This window comes from Lissotriton vulgaris, chromosome 7 (genome assembly GCF_964263255.1).
Source record: "Lissotriton vulgaris chromosome 7, aLisVul1.2, whole genome shotgun sequence".
NCBI lineage: Eukaryota > Metazoa > Chordata > Amphibia > Caudata > Salamandridae > Lissotriton > Lissotriton vulgaris.
In genome coordinates, this window is record NC_141695.1 from 1,151,145,547 (window position 1) to 1,151,170,115 (window position 24,569).

Genomic DNA, 24,569 nt, shown 5'->3' on the forward strand with positions numbered 1-24,569 from the left:
AAAATACAGCCACTGTTTTATGTGGGAGGAAGTTAAAGCACAGAACAAAATGCTCTATATTATGAAACTTTTTGCAGAACATTTTTCTGCACTTAAAATGTATCCCATTTAAGAAAATGTTTATGTTTGCGGTATACAAGTTACACATATGGCAAAAGGTATGTCCTATGCCACAAGCACATATGACATGGGCTCCCAGTCACCCATACACATATATCTCATTCATACGTACACATGTTCATAAACCCCCAAAGTCCACTCTCTCACTGACACTCTAGGCAGCCCTGTCAAAGTATTTTGTTCAAACCTTAGTATCCGGCTCTATTGACATTAGGCTTAAAGTCAATAAAGCTCACCGTGGGGGCTATCAGTCCGCAATACATGAGTTGCTTAGCCTTCAGTAGCCGACAAGGATTTTCACTGATCAGAAGTAGCTCTCACTACAGACAAAGGTTGAAGACCCCTGAATTAGGCCCAGCAATGGAACTACAGTGCAAGGGCCTAAAAAATGCAACAGAAACACTAGAAATGTAATTCAAAGCACAACAGTAAAAATCTATTACATCAGCTTCTCTTTAATTCGGCAGAGCTTAGCAAGGTGAGAAAAGGTGCAGGGGACTAGGATGGGAGAGGTGAATACAGGAGTGAATGATAGAACAGCATCAGAGTAGCCTCCATTTTATCCAAAATGGCGTTTCATAAAAATGTGGCCTGACTAAAATGTTCTAATAAACACTTTTCTATACATCATATTAAAGTGGTTCTAACTTGAATAAACATTAATTCAGCATTTGAGTATTGGCCCCAACATAGAAACCACTGTTCATCATTATTATTTTTCATGAGAATATGAACCCAGAAAATAATGCTACCACATAACCATCTGAAGTTTTGCAAGCTTTTGAAAACCTGGTTATTTCCTGTCAATCGATCAATGTTGTCTTGTTCACCTTCAACTTTCTGGTGCCTGTGTATTGTGTATTACAGAATTTCCAAAGCGCTATAAAACCCAGTTTGAGTGTATGCTGCACTTTAGAAATCCCCAAAAATAAATAAATAAATAAAATTTAAGACCGGCTGACGATATCAAACATGGAATACGCCCCCTTGGCAGCAATGTCTGTGAAGACCAATGTGTGTGGCATGAAAATAAAGATGACAGACTCAAAAACGTATATCTAGGTACTGGGAATCATTTTCTAAATGTGTTCACACAGAACTCATTGAGTCAAACAGGATGCCCCGGAAACTAACTTTGGGCATTGATTGGACAGTTCCACTCAACAGTTGGAGCCTTCTAAAAAGGAAGGGTTTCAATACTTAGCAAACTATTTTATCAGCACTTCCATTTCAGATCCAGTCAGAGGCAGGTAGGCCTCACTTATTCAGTGATGGATGTGTTCTAGACATTTAGAGAAGCAGCTCCCCAATTACTCAGCATTTCCACTATTTAAAGTTATTCCCTAATGTGTGGCTCTGTAGTGTAGAATGCTGAGTTTGTTGCATGTGTGGGGCCAGGAGACCAAGTGCAGGATGGCTGGGGGCACGGTGTAAGAGACTGCACAAAATTGGGGGTCCCCTGCAGGCTTGTTTCCATACAATGTATGTATGACATCCTTCCAGTTCTTTGTTCAGTACCCTCCCACTTATACTAAATCTGTCTAGTGGGCTGGAGGAATACCACTTCTCCCTCTCTCAAACCAGTTTCCCTGCTCCTCATTGAAACCGTCACTTCCATTTTTCCTGAGTTCTTGATGGGTGTGGGACACTGGTGACGGGGAGTATCATAGTTGACAGTTGCTGCCGGGGCAGTTGGTGTTGTGATGAATAAACTGGTGTTCCTACCTTTCTGGAGTGTGTGACTTCTTTTCAGTTCTGCAGACTGTTGCCAAGCAACCGAAGCATGGTGGTTCTAATTGGCATAACCTCTGCTTACCAATGGAAAAGCCTAGAAAGATGGGAGCAAATGCTGTGCATTCACTGTCTCTTCAATAACGAAGATTTCAGAAAGAGAAGAAAACTGGCTCTTGGTTGGCTCCGACTGATAGACAGCAATCCAAGCAAAGTATATATACTGGCACCCAATAAGTCAATAACTTGGCATGCGTTTGGACTTCAAGAGAGGAACTTTATATTGCTCTTCTGCTGTCTTACCATAAGAGCTTCAAGAGGTTGGTGCAAGCATTCAGCTCTGGAGGAATATCGCTACCATGAACTGTTTAAAACAAGGACGCCATAAAATTCACAGTGAAAATAGGCGAGACCCAAGACAAAAGCTGAAAAATAACACAGTGATCTGTTGATTTAAAAGTCTGCATGAAAAACATCTGGGGAAGTGAGCATGCAGAAACCACAAGAACATTTTGCAGTCCATCTGGATAGATTTGCCCAGAATCAGAAGAAACCAAAAGTGAAGGATTTACAAAAAAGTAGTTCAGGACTGCAACTCTAAAGAGCATGCACCATCTCTTAGTTGCACTGTCCCACTATGGAGCCCACATATTGTTATTAAATAATGTTGTAGACGTGGAATTATCCTACAAGGGTAGCCTGGTGCTGACTTATGATGTAGAGAACAGAACCAGTACAAAGAAATAGTACTAGGGGATACCATCACTTCACTCTGGCCGCAAAAGCGACAGGTCTGGCCGCAAACTGCTGGTCCCAAAAGTGACAGGTCTGGCCTCAAAAGTGACAGGTCTGGCCGCAAACGGCTGGTCCCTAAAGTGACAGGTCTGGCCTCAAAAGTGATCCGCCCATAGGCCCTCCTGAGTGTTCCGTGTGCTGGAGTTTTAACGTTCTACCCCCTGACCCCTCTGGATGTTAGCTCCTGCACCTATGTATTGCAGGTGTATGGTATTGATTTATGTGTTTCAAGCATTGGTCGTGAAACTAGGGTACCTTGTTTGAAGGGTTCTAGGGAAACTGGGCTGTCCTGTTTGAGGGGTTCTAGGGAAACAGGTGGATGCTGCTTGAGCCGTTGTAAGAAGCGTGAGGACTTTGTCAGCAACCTGTGGACCTTGCAGCTATATTTTGATTTTGGGGGCCTCTTATGAGCACCAGAGGCCACTGGCTCTTTAGGGGGCTGCGTTGCCATAGTCACGCCCGTATACCACATATGTCTGCCACAGCCGCCTGACACATCTGGATGATCACTTTTTTACACATATCAACACTTTGCACTACCTTCTGTTGTTCTGCCCGCTTGAATATGTTACTGGTAATCCCTAGCCCCAATTTTAAGTTTGCGGCTTTCGCCTGGCGTTTTAGTTTTCTGACCGCCATCTGCATCTCTTTTACATGAGTCTCCAATACCTCTTGTGTGTTTACAGAATCGCCTTGCGCCTGATAAGGGGAACCACCTTGCGTGGCCCTATAAAGGGCTGTAACTCCTCAGGACCCTCTCGCTCTCTAACAACCGTAACCCCATTCCGTAACGCCTGTTCCTGTAGTATCTTAGAAATAGGGACCCATTGCGAAATCTTTGGTGCGTCCAGGAGCGGATCCGTGCAAAATGCACGTGTAATAAGCGGATATGCCTAGGGGTCCATGGCTGTATTGTTATCCCCTTATATTACGGGGGGCAATGTGAGGCTTACGCTGGCCGCGGGGCTGGTAGGGTCGTATGCTCCCGGTGGGGTAATAGGGGACCTAGGGTATGGGTATCGTGAGGGGCTGTCGTAATAATCAGGGGTCCTAGCGGAAATGTCGGTGTTATGGCATGGTGACTGGCTTCCAGGGCTCTGTAACCCCCCTGTGTTCGAAGCCTCCCTGTGCACCGCTTATGTGGTTTTACCTACGCTGTCTACTATGCCCCCAAGCGCATTGAGAACGTCGCTGCTCCTGATATACGGACCTCCTAAGGGCTGAGTATTATCACATTTTGAGACCCTAGGCCTGTCCTGAGCGCTTATAGTCTGCTTTGGAGTCTGATCCGGGGCGTGAACCTCTACACGCACCGTTAGTTTATTTGGAACTGTCTGGGGTTTTGGGGTATAGGATGGATCCTGCTGTGTAATAGGGTTGTTCAGGGGCGCTGCTATCTGCAGCTTCGGGACCCCGGCTTCATCTTAAGATATTTTCTTGAGAGGCGCGTTGTTTTAGGGGGTTGTGGCGGTGCCATCTCTTCTACAACCTGCGGTACAACTACCGCCTCCTTTGAGATCAGGGGTGTATAGGCCTCATTCATGGGGTTAGCATCCCTTTTTACGGATAGGTCTAAGGGCTTAGATTGGGGCTCAGGGGTCCTCGGTTTCTTCTTCTCAGGGCTTAAGGGTCTTGCTTGGGCCTCTGGGAGCACCTGCTCCTTCTTCTTGAGGTTTAAGGGTTCGGTTTGGGGCTCTGTGAATACCTTGTTGGGCTTCTCACGTTTTAAAGGGTAGGGAAGGTTCTCTGAGTCCCTATGTTTATTCTTAAGGGCTGCCATGCTTGGGACACATTTCCCTTTTGATGCCAGGAGAGGGCTCAGGCCCGATGTACCGTTTTTACACAGACCCTGCACTATGTTTTCTGAGTTTGTAAACACTCCTCCAGTGCTGACCCCACCCCTGTGCAGAATAGATTGTTCTATAGGATTGTTCATCATGTTGGATGGGGTGTAGTACGTAGAGTTTTTCTCCTGGCGTACACGCCTACTCACGCATTTTGCGTTGGATCTGTTGTTCTGGGCGGTTGTTGTTATGTCCCTTAATGGCTGCGCAGACCTCTCTCCATCATAGTTCGGGCATTTATATCGCGCACTACTCACCCAGAGCGTCTCAAGGCGCTTGGGAAGGGGTACATTATTTGTCGAATAGCCAGGTTTTAAGTTCTTTTCTGAAGGAGATGTGGTTTTGAGTAAGGCGGAGGCGAGTGGGGAGTGAGTTCCAGGTCTTGGCTGCAAGGAAGGAGAAGGATCTTCCTCCCATGGTGGATTTTCGGATGCGCGGGACTGCGGCGAGGGCTTGATTGGACGATCTTAGTTGGCGGGTGGGTTTGTAGAAGGACAGTCGAGTGTTGAGGCATTCGGGTCCCAGATTGTAGAGGGCCTTGTGTGCGTGGGTGAGAAGACGGAATGTAATTCTTTTGTTGACGGGAAGCCAGTGGAGGTCTTTTAGGTGTCCGGTGATGTGGTCTTGGCGAGGGATGTCCAATATGAGTCGCGCTGATGCGTTTTGGATGCGTTGTAGTTTTTTCTGTAATTTTGCTGTGATTCCGGCGTATAGTGTGTTACCATAATCCAGTCGACTTGTGACCAGTGCATGGGTGACAGTCTTTCTTGTCTCGAGGGGGATCCAGCGGAAGATCTTTTTGAGAATGCGAAGTACGTTGAAGCAGGAGGATGAGACTGCGTTGACTTGTCTGGACATCGAGAGAGAGGAGTCTAGGATGAAGCCAAGGTTACGTGCATGGTCTGTGGGTGTGGGTGCTGTGCCCAGAGCGGAAGGCCACCAGGAGTCGTCCCAGGCAGAGGGGGAAGATCCTAGGATGAGTACCTCCGTTTTGTCTGAGTTGAGTTTTAAGCAGCTATGTTTCATCCATTCGGCTACTTCTTTCATGCCTTCGTGCAGGTTGGTTTTGGCGATGTTGGGGTCTTTGGTGAGGGAAAGGATTAATTGGGTGTCGTTGGCGTAGGAGATGATGTTGAAGTTGTGTTGGCGCGCAATGGATGCGAGTGGGCTCATGTAAACGTTGAAGAGGGTGGGACTGAGTGATGATCCTTGTGGGACTCCACAGATGACTTCAGTAGCCTCTGAGTTGAATGGGGGAAGTCGGACTCTCTGAGTTCTCCCATCTAGGAACGAGATGATCCAGTCCAAGGCCTTTCCTTGTATGCCGATGTTGCTGAGGCGTTGTATTAGGGTGCTGTGGCAGGCCGTGTCGAAAGCGGCGGAGAGGTCGAGTAGAATGAGGGCCACTGTTTCTCCGTTGTCCAGAAGTGTTCGGATGTCGTCTGTTGCTGCAATGAGGGCGGTTTCGGTGCTGTGTTTGGCTCGAAATCCGGACTGAGAGGGGTCGAGGGTGGTGGATTAAGTTCAGAGGGGTCTGCTGTGGGTTTCTTCAAAAGGGCGCTGAGTTTGGCATGTTTCCAGCTTTCTGGGAAGGTGGCAGAGTTGAACGAGCAGTTGATGACATCACGGAGATGGGGTGCGATGATGGAGTCGGCTTTGTTGAAGATGTGGTGGGGGCAGGGGTCGGTTGGCGAGCCAGAGTGGATTTAGTTCATTAGGCGGATGGTGTCTTCAGTGGTGACTGGGTTCCAGGCGCTAAGGATGATAGTTGGCGGAGTAGGATCTGAGGGGGGTGGGGAGGGTTGATCGCTGGGAGTATTCTCGAAGCTGTTGTGGATGTCGGCGATTTTGTTGTAGAAGAAGGAGGATAACGCATCGCAGAGGTCTTGGGAGGGAGTGATGTCGTTAGATGCTGCGGTGGGGTTGGTGAATTCTTTTACGATGTTGAACAGTTCCTTGCTGTTGTGGGTGTTGTTGTCGAGACGATCCTTGAATCAGTTGGTGGTGTTTGCGGGTGGCTGCCTTGAGGGTGGCCATGTTGTCGGTGTTTGGGTTTTTTCTCCATGTTTTCTCCAGGGTGCGGCATAGCTTCTTGGATTGTTTTAGGTCATCATTGAACCAGGGAGCCTTTTTGCTGGTTGATTTGATCTGGTGCTTTTTCAGGGGTGCTAGTTCGTCAGCACTGTGGGTGATCCATTGTTTGAGATTGGTGGCCGCTTGGTTTGGGTCCAGTGAAGGGGTGGGAGGGTTTTGGTTGAGTGAAGTGAGGAGTTGGTCTGAGGTGATTTTGTTCCAGTTTCTCCGAGGAATAGCTTGGGGGCGGTTGTGGGTCAGGGTGGTTTTGTAGTTGGAGTGAACACAGCTGTGGTCCGTCCAGTGGAGAGCTGTGGTGCGGTCGAAGGAGATGTGTTTGCTGGAGGTGAAGATAGGGTCGAGCGTGTGTCCGGCTATATGGGTGGGGGTATCAACAAGTTGTTTGAGTCCGAGGTTGGCCAGGTTATCCACAAGGGTGGAGGTGCTGCTGTCGTGTTTGTTTTCAAGGTGGTAGTTGAGGTCTCCTAGTAGGATGTAGTTCTCGGAGGCAAGGGTGTGTGGGCTGATGAAGTCGGTGATGTCTTCGCTGAATTGTGTACAGGTTCCTGGTGGCCTGTAGATGAGGGTGCCTCTAAGGGTGGTCCTAGGGTCGGTGTGGATCTGGAAGTGTTTCTGAGACGCTTCTAGAATATAAACAGAAAAAATATATATATTAGAGAAAACTTAAAACATCAAGTACATTCACAGCCATCCTATTTTCTATACAGCCACCTTTATATAGACGCTGCTACAAGCCGCTGGACCCTTCTGCTTGTGAGTCTGTAACCCCGCTAGTACTTCTCACACCCTTTTGTAAAACACCACAGCCCCACGGTCCAGAGCCCTCCAGGGGCCATTTTTATTTATAAATAAAGGGGTTGCAAGCCCCATACAGACCCTAACAACCATGGTCACACTACATCCTGGCCATACATACTGGAGGAACACCCTGCAGGATCTCCTACAAGGACAACATACCACTGCTTCTGACGCGCCCATAACAACGGCTTGGTGAGTACAGAACTGGATTATTTGTTTTTTGACATGTAAGCAATGTATATTATATAGGGTACTTGCTCACTCTTACACTACTCCCACCATCTGTGTCACAGACGTAACAACCCTTTACACTTTTTTTAAATACATCTACATTGCAAATTGTGCCTTTTAAAAACAACTTCAATGACACCATTATTCACATTAAACATATCACAACGCCTTAAAGATTCATTAGAACAGCGTACATATCAGCCTACATAGAACTATTTAGCATTTTTTTAAACTACAGCTTTGTTAACCCTGAATGTACACCCCTAATACTTTAAATAACCCATAAGCATGCAGCATTACTCCATCCCATATTTGCCTCCATTACAGTGTAGCAGATTGCGTCAATCTGGGATAAGTGGCTCTGGTCCATTCTTGCCTTAAGTTCATTCATTAAGCTTTATTGCGGCTATTTCAGCCATAAAAGCACAGATAAACTTGAGCAATATATTAAAACATAATCAATAGCAGCATTAACGATTGCAGTTTCATTTCATTATCGACTCAAACAGTTTACACAGAGGACGCAATAGAAATACAAGGGAATCAATTATAATGTTTAAAAATTAGCATAAAACATAATTTAAGGTTAAGAGCATAAAAACATTTCAAGAATTAACAATGTGTCACGAAGCCGAGCTCCCTGACTTGGATGAGCTCCCTGACTCGGACGGACGGGGTGTACCTGCTAACGTTTCTTCCTTTCCACCCCATCCGCAGGATCCTTTGGACGTTTCCTGGATTTCCCCGGCTCTACCTCCGGTACATCCGTCACTGTATCCACCTTCTGTGACGCTGGGGGCGTGTTCTCCGGCATCTCCAGCAGTCGACCAATCAGGTGACCGGACATCATTTGCCACTGTCCAATCGGACGAGCTGGGGGCGTTTAAGGAAGCCCCATCTTCGATTGTCGGCGCGGAACCTTTGGAACGCCAGCCGAAGCACGAGGAAGACGCCAAGCACGAGGAGGACGCCACGGACGAAGAAGGAGGAAGTACCGTGGAACCGCTTTTGGGACCCCTGGAGCAGAGACTCGACAAGCCAGGAGGCCAACGTTACCACAAGCCGCCCCGCCACACTTCCAGGGGAGAAGTGTGGCTCCACAAGGTATGAGGGCGTTTTCAGGGATTGTTTAAATCACGGGGTGGGACGGGGTAGCTTGAGGGTGGTCACTGTCACCGTACCTTGCCGTCCGTCTACACTTATAGACTGCTATAGATGGTGGTAGCACCCTGGTGATCCCTCACTACCCTACCCTCCTCTCACCTGTTGTACATATCGACCCCAGCCCCTAACGTGGCTGCTTTTCTTTTCCTTTTCCCGAGCTTATCTCCGGACCAGCGACCATCTCTGGTTGAGTCAAGACAGGAACCGAAGACCCCGGAAGTTCCCCAACGGAGAGATTCCAAGCTTGTGTTGTGTACCCCACTGGACATTGTGTTCTTGATTCCCCTTTTTGAGACTACCCCGATATTGTCAAACCGAATAAAAACGGTTAAAGATAGACTCCAGTTCGTGGCGACTCTCATTCTCCCGACCCCGTTCCCCACAAATGGTGCCGTGACTCGGATCAACCAGTGAACCACGCCATCCGATACAGAATGGAAAATATATTAACCCAAATGGAAGCAGACAGGACTGCATTTTCCCAAGCCATTCAGACCCAGTCCGATAACATACTAAAATTGGCGGAGGGACAAACACAACTAATGACTGTGTTAGGACAAGGAAGGGCTACAGCCCCACCTCCAGGCACTGTTGTACCGCTACAGAAATTTAGTCCAGGCGAGGACCTCCTTGCTTTCTTTTTGAACTTTGAAAGAGCTGCAAGAGCCAGTTCCTGGCCTGGGGATAGGTGGCCCTTCTATTTGGCGCCTTTGTTAGTTGGTGAGGCCCTGGCAGCGTATCAGACAGTGAACCGGGATGGAACCACTGCTTATGCGATTGTGAAACAGTATATCCTCGATAGGTTGGGGGTAGACGAGGAAACACATCGACTTCGGTTTCGTCAAGAAAAAGGGTCTCCCGGGGATTTACCCAAAACCTTGTTTTTCAAGTTAAAGGAGTCTGCGGACTTATGGCTAAAGCCCCATGAAGGAAACATTGATGCCATTATGAACAAAGTATATCTTGAACAGTTCATCGAGGCCCTTCCCTATAGCACGCAGAGGTGGCTTAAACAACATGCGGGTTTAACATTGGAACATGCTATAGAAATGGCGACTTGTTACGCCCGGGCTCAGGGTAAGCCTTACATGAGGGAACCTGAGAAAACCGCTAAAGTCTTGTCACCTGTCAAAACTGATAAAAAGTTCCAAAAACCAAAACCAGAGCCACCAAAGGTGCGGTTCCAACGACCTGAACTTCCAAACTCAGGACCTCAATGTTATGACTGCGGAGAGTGGGGTCATATTGCTCGGTTCTGTAGGAAAAAGAAAGAAAGAGAAGACGAACCCATGGACGTGAGCATCCTGTATGCTCAAGAAACTGGAACCACTTTCTATGTACGGGTCTCTTTGAACGGTACTAGTATAAGAGCATTGTTGGATTCCGGCTGCAAACATTCAGTTATAAGAGAAGAGCTGGTAGACCACAGCTCTCTCATTGCGGGGAGACGGGTCAGTATCCGTTGTGTCCATGGGGACGTTAAGGAGTATCCTGTAGCCAAAGTCACGTTGTACACACCTTCAGGGAAAAACATGGAAGTTGTCGTAGGGGTTATGGCTGGTTTACCCAAACCCATAATCATAGGGACAGATAACCCTTCCTTTAGCACTTTGTTGTTAGATACACTTCACCACTTGTCCCTTCCCCGTGACACCTTGTTAGCCGCAGAACCCTGGGCCAGGGACACCCATTTCAGGACTGCCCAATTAAACGATGCAAGTCTCACAAATGCATGGCAGGTTGCACGAAACGGACAAGATCCGTCCACCAGAAGTTATCCCACATTTATTGAAAAGAATGGCCTACTTTATAGACTCGCCAAAGCTGACGCTGAACCTCAACTGCTGGTCCCGAATGATTTTCGTGATCAGATATTGTTTTTTGGTCATGCTCATCTGTTAGCTGGCCACTCTGGGGTGGAAAAAACGGGTCAGTCCATATTGCGACATTTCTTTTGGCCAGGTATTTACGCCCAAGTCCAAAAATATTGTCAGGAGTGTAGAATATGCCAGAAACTGAACCCCTACACTGTTCCTCCTGTCCCTTTGGTACCCATGCCTATTATAGGGGTCCCATTTGATAGTATAGGAATGGACTTAATCGGCCCTTTGCTGAAATCTTCCCGAGGACACCAGTACGCCCTGGTCTTGGTTGATTACGCCACGAGATATCCCGAGGCTTTTCCTCTTAAAGCAGCCACTTCAGCAGCGATAGCCCGGAGGTTAGTTGAGGTATTCTCTCGTATGGGTTTTCCAAGGGAGATTGTTACCGATCAGGGCACCCCTTTTGTTTCCCGTTTGATGCAACAGGTATGCAAACAATTAAACATCAAACACATTAAGACATCTGTGTATCACCCCCAAACAGACGGCTTGGTTGAGCGATACAACGGCTCCCTTAAGCTAACATTAAAGAAATTGTTGTCTGGTGATGGGAATAACTGGGACCAGTTATTGCCTCTGGCCCTCTTTGTGCTCCGTAGTCAGAAACAGTCCAGTCTAGGGACCTCTCCATTTGAATTGTTGTTTGGGAGACCCCCTAGAACGCTTCTTGAAATCACTAAAGATAGTTGGAAGACTGAGGGAGCACAGGAAGCTGAGGCCCTGTTGGATTACACCAGGCAACTACAGAGCAGGTTACACAAACTTAGGACACTTGCTCACGAGCATTTAGCGGTGGCTCAAACCAAACAGAAAACCCTATATGATCGTGATACGAAGTGGAGGGTATTGGATGTAGGCGATTGGGTTTTGATTCTATTACCCACCTCTACACATAAAATGAGGAAGGAGTGGCAGGGACCCTTCAAAATTTTGAGGAAAATAGGACGCACTACCTACTTGGTACAGTTAGGAAGAGGCAAAACCCAAATGTATCATGTCAACATACTTAAAAAATGGTTAGGGAAACCCCCCCAGACAGTCAATGTGGCGTCTCCTGTACTCGATACAAACCATACAGTCAGTGCTGCTCCTATCAATCCTGATCTGTCTGCTACCCAGCAACAAGAAGTTAAAGACCTACTCTTGTCTCATACAGAAGTCTTCTCGGATCAACCGGGCCGTACCCACTTGGCGGAACACAGTATTCCTACTCTCCCCAATACAGTGGTAAAACAAAAGCCCTACCGAATCCCAGAGGCAAGACGCTTAGCATTCCAGGCCGAGGTAGACAGTATGCTGAAATCCGGGATCATAGTTTCTTCCCACAGTAACTGGTGCTCACCGGTGGTCTTGGTACCGAAGCCTGACGGTAGTATCCGCTTTTGTATCGACTTCAGGGCCGTTAACCGGGTGTCTAAACAAGACGCATACCCCTTACCTAGGGTCGATGAACTACTGGAACGCCTTGGAGAGGCTCGGTACATCACCACCATAGATCTCACCAAGGGATATTGGCAGATACCCCTTGCTCCTAAAGACATGGAAAAGACGGCCTTCTCAACCCCTTCTGGTCATTACCACTTCACGGTACTTCCCTTTGGGTTGCATGGGGCGCCAGCAATGTTTCAGAGGGTCATGGATACACTACTGGCACCTCACTTACACTATGCGTCGGCCTACCGGACGACATTGTAGTGTTTAGCAAGACATGGGATGACCATTTGAAACACCTTGGGAATATACTGACAAGTCTAAAGGATGCCAATCTACACATTAATGCAAAAAAATCCCGATTTGCTTTCCAACAGGTCAAGTATCTCGGGTACCTTTTAGGGGACGGTCAGATTAAACCCCAGACTGAGAAACTAGAAGCAATCAAAGCATTACCCTACCCCTCTACAAAAAAAGAACTCAGGGCCTTCTTGGGGTTGGTGGGTTACTACCGCCGATTCATTGCTCAGTTTGCTAGTCTCGCCGGTCCTCTCACTGACCTCCTCGGGAAGAACATTAAGTCTGCTGCACTTCCCACTCCTTCTGTTGTGCAGACTTTGGCCTTCCAGGCTTTGAAGGACGCTTTGACTTCTTCCTCTGTTCTCATTTCTCCTGACTTCCTCAAACCGTTTATCCTCCAGACGGATGCTTCTGGGGTTGGTATTGGAGCGGTTCTTTCCCAGGAGGACGAGAAAGGGGCTGAAAGACCTGTGCTCTTTATCAGTCGCAAGCTGTTTCCTAGGGAACAGGCGTATTCTACGATTGAAAAGGAATGCCTGGCTGTCCGTTGGGGAGTGGAAAAATTGAGATACTATCTCGAAGGGAGGCCGTTTGTGTTGTATACGGATCATGCTCCCTTGACCTGGCTCCAACGTAACAGAGGGAACAATGATCGCATCCTGCGTTGGTTCTTGGCCCTGCAGCCTTTCCAGATTGAGGTCCATCACCGAAAGGGTTCCTTGCAGGGGAATGTTGACTTTCTGTCCCGTTATCCGATTCCCCCCGATCGGGTCAATCCTGGGGGTGGGATGTGTCACAAAGCCGAGCTCCCTGACTTGGATGAGCTCCCTGACTCGGACGGACGGGGTGTACCTGCTAACGTTTCTTCCTTTCCACCCCGTCCGCAGGATCCTTTGGACGTTTCCTGGATTTCCCCGGCTCTACCTCCGGTACATTCGTCACTGTATCCACCTTCTGTGACGCTGGGGGCGTGTTCTCCGGCATCTCCAGCAGTCGACCAATCAGGTGACCGGACGTCATTTGCCACTGTCCAATCGGACGAGCTGGAGGCGTTTAAGGAAGCCCCATCTTCGATTGTCGGCGCGGAACCTTTGGAACGCCAGCTGAAGCACAAGGAAGACGCCAAGCACGAGGAGGACGCCACGGACGAAGAAGGAGGAAGTACCGTGGAACCGCTTTTGGGACCCCTGGAGCAGAGACTCGACAAGCCAGGAGGCCAACGTTACCACGAGCCGCCCCGCCACACTTCCAGGGGAGAAGTGTGGCTCCACAAGGTACGAGGGCGTTTTCAGGGATTGTTTAAATAACGGGGTGGGACGGGGTAGCCTGAGGGTGGTCACTGTCACCGTACCTTGCCGTCCGTCTACACTTATAGACTGCTATAGATGGTGGTAGCACCCTGGTGATCCCTCACTACCCTACCCTCCTCTCACCTGTTGTACATATCGACCCCAACCCCTAACGTGGCTGCTTTTCTTTTCCTTTTCCCGAGCTTATCTCCGGACCAGCGACCATCTCTGGTTGAGTCAAGACGGGAACCGAAGACCCCGGAAGTTCCCCAACGGAGAGATTCCAAGCTTGTGTTGTGTACCCCACCTGACATTGTGTTCTTGATTCCCCTTTTTGAGAATACCCCGATATTGTCAAACCGAATAAAAACGGTTAAAGATAGACTCCAGTTTGTGGCGACTCTCATTCTCCCGATCCCGTTCCCCACACAATGTTTTTTTGTTTTTTTTTGTTTGTTTTTTAAAAAGGAAAGAGGAACATCCGACTTTAGTAGAGTAAAAATTGTGTCCAAAGAAATAAATCACTAGCGGCTACATAGCTTCTTTTAACAAAAACGTACGTTTGAGCCACATATCGAAAAGAAATTTTGAACACACCACAGCATATACTAATGCAGTGTCAGATTTCAGGATCCTTAAAAAGTCTCGATAATTTCTAATGCCCATATTTCTGCACAGTTGAATGATCCATTTTGCCCTAATTAATTTATACGCAGGGCAAAACAACATTACGTGGGTCACTGTTTCCTCCTCAACCATGCATCCTGGGCATAAAGACTTTATACCCCCAGCCCACTTATCAGTTACTGCATAGAGCGGGAGTGTCCCGTATCTGAATTGCAGATACAGCTTCCTGGCTAGAGGCGGCTGGATCTGATCTGAAATCAGTTCGAATTGATACACTAACTTAAAATCAAGGAACACATGCGTTAAACTAGTCGTTGCTACTCCCTGAATTAAGCTAATGAGTTTGTAGGTTTTCACAGCCTTAGCTAATTGACTTTTGGAAATAGCTGGGCATGATTCCTCAGGGGTAATCCATAAATCCTCCCTGTCCATAGCACGAAAGGAATCCCTGACAAACAACAGCCAGGGTATGCGACCTACAGCCCCCAGTAGTGACAATACCGCTTTCAATTCGTCCCTGTAATGTCTCAGTTCCGGTGTGCTCCACACCTGCTGCCAATATAGCAGCGGCCTTGCCGATGTTAATTCCTCTATTGGGAGGATACCCAGATTCATTCTTAGTGGCAACAGGGGCGTACTTAATGGTAATGCTAGGATGTTTCTAATAAACTTGCTTTCTGTAAGTTGTAGGGAATTGGGGGAACAATGACCCCATAGCTCTGCCCCATATGTGGCAGCTGACCTAGCTTGGACCTTATAAATCTCAAGCAACAGGCTTATGATCTTTGTCGCACAAGACTTGTGCACTTTCTTTAGACCCTCTATAGCCTGGGTTAATTTCAGATTGGCCTTCCCAATTTGGGTGCCCCATCCCATCTTATCGCTTAATGACAGACCCAGATAGTCAAATAATTTGACTTGCTCTAATGGTCTATCATCCATCAAAGGATGTGGGCAGTTAGTGGTAGTGGCATTAAACACCATATTTTTTGTTTTGTTAATATTGACTACCAATTTCCGCTTCTTACAGAACTGGGCAAATTCGTTCAACACCCTCTGCATCCCCATTGATGACTTAAAGAGGAGCAGGGTGTTGTCCGCGAACATTAGGCCGGGGAATTTAGATGATAAAATTCTCGGAGCGTCCAGATCCTTGGCGACAAGTAGATCATCCATTAGACCATTTAAAAATAAAGAAAAGAGGGTCGGGGCTAATACACAGCCTTGCCTGACTCCCTTTCTGACTGGGAAGGGCGCTGTTAATGAGCCGTTCTTACCATATCTTACCCTAGCATATGTATTTTCATGAAGGCGTTTGAGTTGTTGGCAAAGATATGGCGGGACTACCATGTCCAGCAGGATGTTCCACATCTGGTCACGATCCACCATATCAAACGCCGACTTCAAATCTACAAATGTAAGATACAAACTCCCCCCTTCCAATACTACATGCTTCCAGTAAATTAACTGGAGCCTAAACAGTTGGTCTGTAGTCGAAATTTTAGTTCTGAATCCTGCTTGTAATGGGGTTAATATGTCTTGGTCTTCAATCCACTCCTGTAATCTGCCCAATAATATCCTTCCATAAATTTTCTGCGTGACATCAATAAGACTGATTGGCCTGTAGTTCGCAGGCTCAATCGGAGACCCTTTTTTAAAGAGGGGGACAATCTCTGCCCCTGCCCATGTCGGCGATACAGGAAGGCCATAGAGTATCTCATTAAAAAGCAATAAAAGATATGGTGCCCATACTGTCTGTTCGTTTTTAAACAAATCCCCTGGGATCCTATCCAAACCGGGCGCCTTATTAGGCTGCAGCTTTGCTAGAGCTAGTAGTACCTCACCAATTGTGAATGGGGGTGTTTCCTGTATCAATCCCAAATTAAAATAATATTGGGATGGATTACTATCATTCATGGGAGGGGACGAACCAGAATACAATTCTTTAAAACATAAATACCAAGATTGTTCGTCAATGTTAGGATCGATAGTGGTCCTTCCCTCGGTTTTTCCGGTGTGGACCAAATTCCAGAAAGATCTGCTATCCTTGGAATCTAAAGCAGTCTTAATGGCCTGCCATCTATCTTCCTCCCAATCCAATTTGGCGCGTTTAATTATTCTTCTAAAATCAGCCCTTGCAACCCTAATGCGATCCTTATGATTCCAATTGCATCTTGGAATTGGGTAATGATATCAAATAGTTCTGGTTTCGATTTTTCCTTTTTTAAATCTCGATTATCTTGTAATTATTTTATCACTACATAGTTCAATCTCCAAAAATGTACAGGCCACATCTCATAGAAGAACTGGTCAACAAAACATTCCACTAGGGCAACGTATGCTTGCATAAGAAACTGGAGGACGTGAAAGGGGGGGGGGGGCATGTGAATATTTAAAGTCCTAATTCCCTCTCTATTGAGTTAGAGAACATGTCATTTTCTCACGCTCGCCGTTTCTTCTTATTTTTGGAGAATCCATACTGTGCAGCTTCAGTCCCAGAGGTCCACGATGTCTATTTACCATTTTTACTCCTAAACAAAAATTCCATACGTTCCCTCAAACTGTCACCGATTTTATAGTAGGGGGTAAACAGAGTAAAAATTAATTGCTAGGGTCCCCGAGTTTCTAGTGCTGAAGGAGAAACCAACTTCATCATCCTGCGTTTCACTCATCTGACCTGCGGGAGGCAGCAAACGCCGTTGTAATTCTGTTTTTTTGTAAATATCCCATGCGGTACATGTCGCAAGAGGGCGGGGCATGATTCCGGAGGTGGGGCCTGTTACCTCTCATCGCAGCTCCGGTGGCAGTGTAAGAGGCGGAGCCTGTCATGCGGGTACTCGAGGTCGGGGATTTGCAGACGGCTGGGCCTCAGTTCCCCGTACATCTAGCGTGGTGCCCTCCCGGCGCTCTCACGTGCCTCATGCACCTCTAGGTGCCGGTCCACTCCCGCAGAACTCCCAGCATCCTCTGCCCGCTCCACGATGGCGTCCGCTGGACAGACCGGGACCCAGCTGTTCATTGTAACTGCACTGGCTGCTCTGCAGGTTCGATGCTGGGCACAGGACACACCTGTCCCGCCCCAGAGGATTGGTAATAATGAGGGTGCATTGTTCCGGCATGGTGGGAGGCGGAGGCGAGTAATCTGTCACGAAGGGTGGTCTGGGATGAGGTCAAGTGGAGTCCATGTCCAAGCATGGAGAGAGAAGCTAGGTTTGTGGCATGAAAAGTATGGAATGGACGGGGAACCTGGATAAGAAGCGAGCAGCTACATTTCACGTGGGGTTGGCGGGGGCGTTAATCAAGCACGTGGGGTGGGTGGGGACAGACGCGGAAGGGACAGTGGGAGCTAAACCCTCAAATAATTGTCATTCAAACCATGCAACAAACGTGTGAAAATATGATAGTCTTTTTAAAGTAAAAAAAATCTTTAACACTATTCTATTTTTGCACAGCGCTTACCCTGAACTCCCGTATTGCACAGAACCCTCATGTAAGGTAACGAAGTTCTAAAAAAGGAAAATATGTGTCTAGGATCACACATTTTGGTCAAGTGGGAACGCCAGGATCACTCGCAGGTTTTCTGGTTGTTCATTATGCAGTTCACCCACTAGATGGCTACCTCTTTCTCTCTTTTTTAACACTAAAAGTTTAAACTTTGTTTTTCATTCTTGGCGCTTGATAGACGGAAGCCATACTAAAAGCTCTGGTCGTTTTGGGCTCGAAGGTCCAATAGGACCTCGAGCTGACCACTTCTAGAATAATTGGGTGCATTCTGGGTGATGTAGTTTTGTGAAACCTAACCATTTGTGCACCTGCAATTTTTTTAGATCTTTGCCTCCAGAAATTGGCAACATGTAAGCCTGGTCGGAGTACGCGAAGTGGCAAAAAGACTCTGCCGCGCTCCGCAAGCAGCGAAGTTCCATAGAAAAATGCAGTTTGCTGTGATTGCACAGTGCGGATGCTTACCGGCACTGTGCAATCATCGCGAACGGCACCTAGCACTGCGCAAGCAGTCCCTCCTTTCCCTTTTCTGTCGCTCGAGTAGATTTTCACTTGGGCAGCAGCTTTGTCAACGCGAACAAGCAGTTTCTCATCGCTAGCGGTTGTGAGCATACGCGACCACTCGCTATGAGGAACCTGACCACCCTGCGTTGAGAAATATCGCCAGGATGTTTATTGTCCGCACTCGCCAAGTAAATGTTGATGATCGCGAAGGAGGAAAAATTTCGCCGGGAGGTTGATTTTCCTCGCTCACTTTTTGGCAGCAAGTCTGCTCTGATTTGTCCCAAACAGGCTGAATTTTGTTGTTAATGGACATGCTGTAGATATCTTTGTGCACCCCGCAAGTGCTAGGGTATAATAGTGGTAAGGTTATCTATGGTAGTTAATTTAGGTTGTTTAAATATATGATTTTGTAAAAATAATGATGTATTATCACTCGTGAAATAAGCTATTTCTATACTTGACTTCACATTGAATTTACAATGAATGAGTGAATCAAGCCCAATATAATTTATTTTTAAAAGAAACAATCTAATTCTCAAAGGAGCGGAGCACTAGGCAACACGAAGCAGTATAAGCTAAGAATGATGCAGTGAATTATGCATTGGGACAAGACTACCTAATAATATGCTCACTACTTTTCCAAATAGTCTATAATTGTTTAATTTATATTCCCAGTTCTAAATATGGGATATTTTCAGGACCATGTATGTTAAGTGACTACTGTCTTATTTATTAACCATTTTGTGTATTACTTATGGTGGTAAACACGCAGTGGCCTCTGAGAGCATTGGGCGTAATTTTGTTGAGCATCAATAACTTGTGTTATAATATATTGTATGATATGGTTCTATGACGTTTAAACTGCAGAGGCCAATGTTTCAACATTTTAGTGGACTGATGTTTACGTTTCATAAGGATCCTTATACTGTTCATACATGTTGACCACTGCGTAATCGCCAGATTATAGTGATTATTTGTATACAGTTTAATCCCCTTTGAGGATGCCTCAAAATGCTGAGGACGTGTATGTTTTCTGAATTGGACTACGCTAATAATCAAAATTGTTTTGTTTGCTTAAAATGTCATTATTTCCGAAGTATAAACAAATCACATGGATGTCCAATAAATACACCTGAGCTATAAATAAAAATCGAGAGTGGTCTCTTCCCATCTCTCCCCCTTCTATCTCCGCATTAGGTTGAACTACAAACAAAGCGTGCACTAGCAAACTCAAGCTTAAGGAATTAAATAGAACCGCACCCCAAGCTTGGGGAATAAAAAAACAGGGTACAGAAATAGGAGAAAAAGAACAGAACAAGTTACCCAGAGACATGTCATAAATAGTTTGTGCACATGTATTCATCCCTATCTTTGCAAAGGTTAGCATATTAAAGACAATCCTCTTGGGTTTGCTAATGCTTGTTTTCAATATGCTTCAGGCTCGGTGTGTTACCTTTTCATATCCAGTTTAACATGGGGAGGGCGTGTTAAGGACAATGTTTTAAAAGGAAGAACTGATATGAAGAATTTAATTTGAGAGCGTAAGAGATTTATATGTGACTTTACTTTGTGGGAATCAGGCCCAGTGCAGCTTCCTTATGATAGGGGACGGATTTGAGGTATTATATGTAGATGTTTGTCATTTTGCAGGTGGAGGCTGAAATCTCCAAGTAAACTCTGACCACAAGAGGTGGTGAGTTGATCACCGCTGTAATCAAGGAAACCCTAGTAAACAATTGTTGCTGCTAGTTGGGTGGTATAAGATGCTTGTCCTTAGTTGTGTAGGTCTTCTGTCAGTTACCTCCACAGCAATGCATTGGAACAAGAAGCAGTTTATTGAGTTAACCAGTTTGCATTTAAGGGACTCCAGGTGAATAATGGCAAGTCCAATAAGTTCATTCTGTTCTGTCATGGTGGAGGATGTTGACATGGAAGGTGAGAAGAATCAGGTTTCTGTGAACGCAATAGCGTATGTGTCTTGAAAAAAGGGCTATTTGGATGCATCATTTGAGGCCACGGACTTGCAGTTCAGGAGGGCAGCTCTGCTGTGATGTGTAGAAGATGTATCACTTGGTTGATGGAGCTGATCTTTCTGAGGTTGCTTGGGTAGGTTGATCTTTAATTATATTTAGACTGTCTACCTGTGGAGCTTGTGGTATGAGGGAGTATAGTAGAGTCTATAATCATGGAGTATTTGGGGGTGCTGGGTGCGTTAGAGGTAATTTATTTAGAGGAATGCTCTAAAGCACTAGGTGCTTTTGTTATGACTTGTGTTGCTCGCCCCATGTGATGTGCGGTTATACATAGGGGTAAAAAGTCTTTTAATATTTATTTTTTCAAATGGACAACTAGATGTTAAGCTATGGTAAACGGAGACAGAGCTGTTGTTGGGGGTGGGCTGGTTGTGGCTACAACACAAAATATTTCCATTTAAAGGTATCATTAAAGGCACATTTTTAATCTTTACCGATGCTGATAAGGTGAATATGAACAACTACTGTAAAGCAGTCTGCACAGGCGACTGCCTAAACCAGCAGGGGAAGCGACGCCAAAGCCTTTATGGAAACTGTTGCCTTTTCCATGGTTTCCAGAAGCCATAATTAGTATGTGTAAGAAATTTGAATTATTTAGGGTCAATGACTTCCGACCTCAAGGAATAATCTCAACCCTTTAAAAGTCACTAAATTAGCCTGACCTCAAAGCCTTGATAGCTCTGGCACAGAGCACACCGGCCTATTTTAGGACAATGTGCAAAGTATTTGTACAGTAACAAAACAGTAATAAATGCAAAACAATAAAACCCAAACCGAATTAGAAAAACAGAGTATCATAAGTAAATGACAAAAAATACAATAACGGGAACAGCAGATGTGAATTTTTAAAGATATAAGTAGAAATGGTGCCCAGAAGCACAGGTGCCAATGACAGGCAACAGTAGTTGTAGCACCCACTTCGGGGGTGATTAGTTTGTGCTATAAGAAATCTCTTTAACATAACAGGTCGAGCTCGACATTAGCAGAGCAACAGATTTAAACAGATATGTTGATATGCTTCTAAACTGAAAAAGTCTCATAATGAAGACAACCATATTGCACCCTAGGCAGTCTCACGCCCCTCCAGGATATTGTTGCTGTAAGAAAGGTGTTTTACTTTAGCATTTTTATTTTCTTTTTGTATAGTAGTATAAAGAAAACAACTAGTAATGCACATGTGCAGGGGCTATCTAATTTCATTTCGTTTAATCTTTATTTCGGATATTTTTAGCCATAAAAGATACATTTTAACACAACACATTGTACATAGTAATTACCAATCAATTTGAAGCAAAAAACTGCACATTTCAGACAACAAACTTGCATTGTACTTAGTAATTACACAATCAATTGGAAGCAGAAACTGAACATTCCAAACAAAAAAAATGTGCAGGGCTATCTAATTGATTTAAGCAACAGTAAAGGAAAAACGAGTTTCTTTACAGGACAAGAAGATTTTTTGCATTATTTTTTCATTTGGACAAGTAGAAAGCTTAAAATATTCCACACCCTTGTGCCACTTGTCCTCTTCATGAGTTGATGTCTTGAGTGAGCTGTAACAGGGGTTGGGTCCCTAGGAGGATAGAGCCTGTGGGAGGGAGATGGAGAGTTTACTTTGCACACTTTATATCATATTGTGCAAGCGATCCAGCTTCATTTTGCATTCAAACAGTTTGTTTTTAGTGAATAAGATGCGAGCTGTTATCAGTAGTAAGGTGCTGTAATAAAATGCGAGTGGAATCATGCCTATGAGATTTTGAGTCCATCTGTGGTGAGTCAGTGAATTTGTGTGGTTTATAAAAAAAAGTTGTTGATTTTTCTTTTCCTTTTCGGGTAACTGGACATGACCTGGAGGATGGTTGGCAAAAGGAAGCTGCACAAAGAAACAGTGGTGGCTAAAGGCAGGTCTGTGTGTAAGCTTCTTGGCATTATTTTGGTCAGTGTATCTTTATTTCAGGTTATGATTTCAGTCTACCGGGGTGTGTGCTGCTGGTTTCATTCCCTGAGGTGTGATTGAGTGATAATGTGGTGGAGTGGGATGCGCAAGGGTGAGCTTTTGTCAGTCGCAGTCAGTAGAAGTGGTAGTGTGGTATCAGTGTGAACTTCCCTAGCCAGGCTAAAAACTTTTAGGACCTTCAGAGTATCAAAGACAATTGTGACGATATGGATATTGATGTCCAAGAATTGAATTGTTACCATCCTATTTTCACTCCGAGTGATATTTCACTCGGATTCAGGCTAGGATAGCCTGGGAAATACGAGGGTCATTTTGGATAGGCCAGTGGAGAGCAGGGTCTCAAGAGGTTGTTACAGCGATCCTGGAGTCTGATCTGGTTAAAAGCTCTCTTTGATATATGTTTGATGGACATAATAAGTTCATACAAAAAGTGTGTTTGTTCTTGATCTTGCAAAGCAGACATGGTGTGGAACAACCGCAATATGGATCCTTGGAATATCACAGAGTACGCAGTGAAAATGCAGAAACTGTGTTTAGCATGACATCACATTTGACCTGACATTAAGGTGCAAAACCCCCTTTCGTATAACATCACCATGTGTGGGGGGGGGGGGGGGGGGAAGCAGCAGAAATCAGTTTATGTACAAAGTGACCCTTGGTGCAGTGTAAGCAGTATGTTGTATCGTAATCATAAACAATAATTGTATTAAGCTTGATGATATGAGCCCTTATGTCTGATCCTTCTGCCCCCTCGGGGATTCCTCGAACTCTCAGGTTATTTCTTCGAAGCCTATTTTCCATCCCCTCCAGCTTCCACTGTATATCTGTCACTTCCATCACATGCACAGACTAGATCTGTGCGCCTCACTGAGCGGGGGTTGGGGGTAGAGGTAGGGGGGTCGGTGAGTAGGGTGGGGGGGGGAGTGTGAGAGGGGGTGGGGGGGTGTCGAAGGTTGAAAATGAAAAATGGGAATATAAAATGCATTACTGTTTTGGTTGATTTATCCGGACAAAAAGAGCAGACATTAAAATGTAGCAGATTTAAGCGACAGGGCTCACAGGGACGTCAAAATAAAAGACAGGATGATAGACTGTAATATCTGTACTTTAAATGTGGGTGGCCTAAATGACTGGAGGTATAGACAAAGACTGGCCTATTTTGTTAAATTTAATAAGATAGATGTGCTCTGTCTCCAGGAGACGCATCTCCCATGGGCGAAGAGGAACCTCCTGTTCTTAAACTGTTTTGAGTTGGTTGCTTGCTCCTCGCAATCTTCTATGATTAGGGGGGTAGCAATCTTGGTTAGGAAATCCCTGGGTGGTGTCAAAAGGGTGAAGGCAGATGGGTTATCTCAGAGTTGGAAATTGGCCTAACTTTGTGTGTAATTTACGGTTCTAACGGGGATGACCCAGAGATTTTTGATTTCTTGGAGATTGAATTAGTCGGTTGGCCGGGACCACTAATAGTGTGTGGGGATCTAAACATCTCAGCTAACTGGGATGATAATGCAAAGTATGTTGGTCGCAAACCTAGGGTCTTCAGGGCAATCAAGGCACTTATGGGATCATTGGCTTTAACTGATGTCTGGGGTACAAAAGAACCACAAAACCCTGGCTTTACTTACTTCTCGAATCCAGCCCAGAAGCATTCTGAATTGGACTATTTGTTTATCTCCTTCAGAAATCAATAGAGTTACCATCACTAGGTTACCGAGGGTGCTGTCAGATCACAACCCGTTAATAATTTTATATAAAAGGGTAGGTGGTGAAAGACTGAAATCCTCCTGGACCTTCGAGAGGAGACTATTGGCAGATTCAAGATTTGTAGCCCATATTAAGAACTGGTTGGAAGCCTTTTTTGATGCTAATCGGTATAGCGCCTCCCGTAATATAGTTTGGGAATCTTTCAAAGCGGCTCTGAGAGGTGAGACGGTTAGTTTTTGAGTAAAACTGAAAAAGGAAGAACGGATGGAGGAAACCCAACTACAGGAGAGGTTAACGATTATTGAGGAAGAGCATGTTAAGATTATAGCATCGGGGGGGGTGGAAGAAATAGCTATAATAACCTTTCTGCTATTAAGGCAGAATTACAAAAATTGGCTACCCAAAAGGCGATAGGTGAATATCAGGCTACTAGAACCAACCGTTATGAAACAGGCGAACATGCCGGTAGAGCTCTTGCTCTCCGCTTAAGACAAGAGAAGCCTAAAAATGTAATCTCAAAGATAGTGGAAAGTGGTAAAGAATATACTGAAGCTAAAGAGATA

At 45.6% G+C, this 24,569-nt stretch overlaps 1 protein-coding gene across 1 annotated transcript in view; it reads left to right on the forward strand.

Annotated features, from left to right (window-relative positions):
* Positions 1-17,066: 17,066 nt before the first annotated feature.
* The window catches only part of PCYOX1L (prenylcysteine oxidase 1 like), a 102,490-nt gene continuing 94,987 nt past the window's right edge, over positions 17,067-24,569 (forward strand). Inside the window, exon 1 of the mRNA XM_086931591.1 lies at positions 17,067-17,397. Within this exon, the coding sequence (XP_086787717.1) occupies positions 17,289-17,397 (109 nt within the window). The 5' untranslated portion in view covers positions 17,067-17,288. The remainder of the gene's footprint in view (positions 17,398-24,569) is intronic.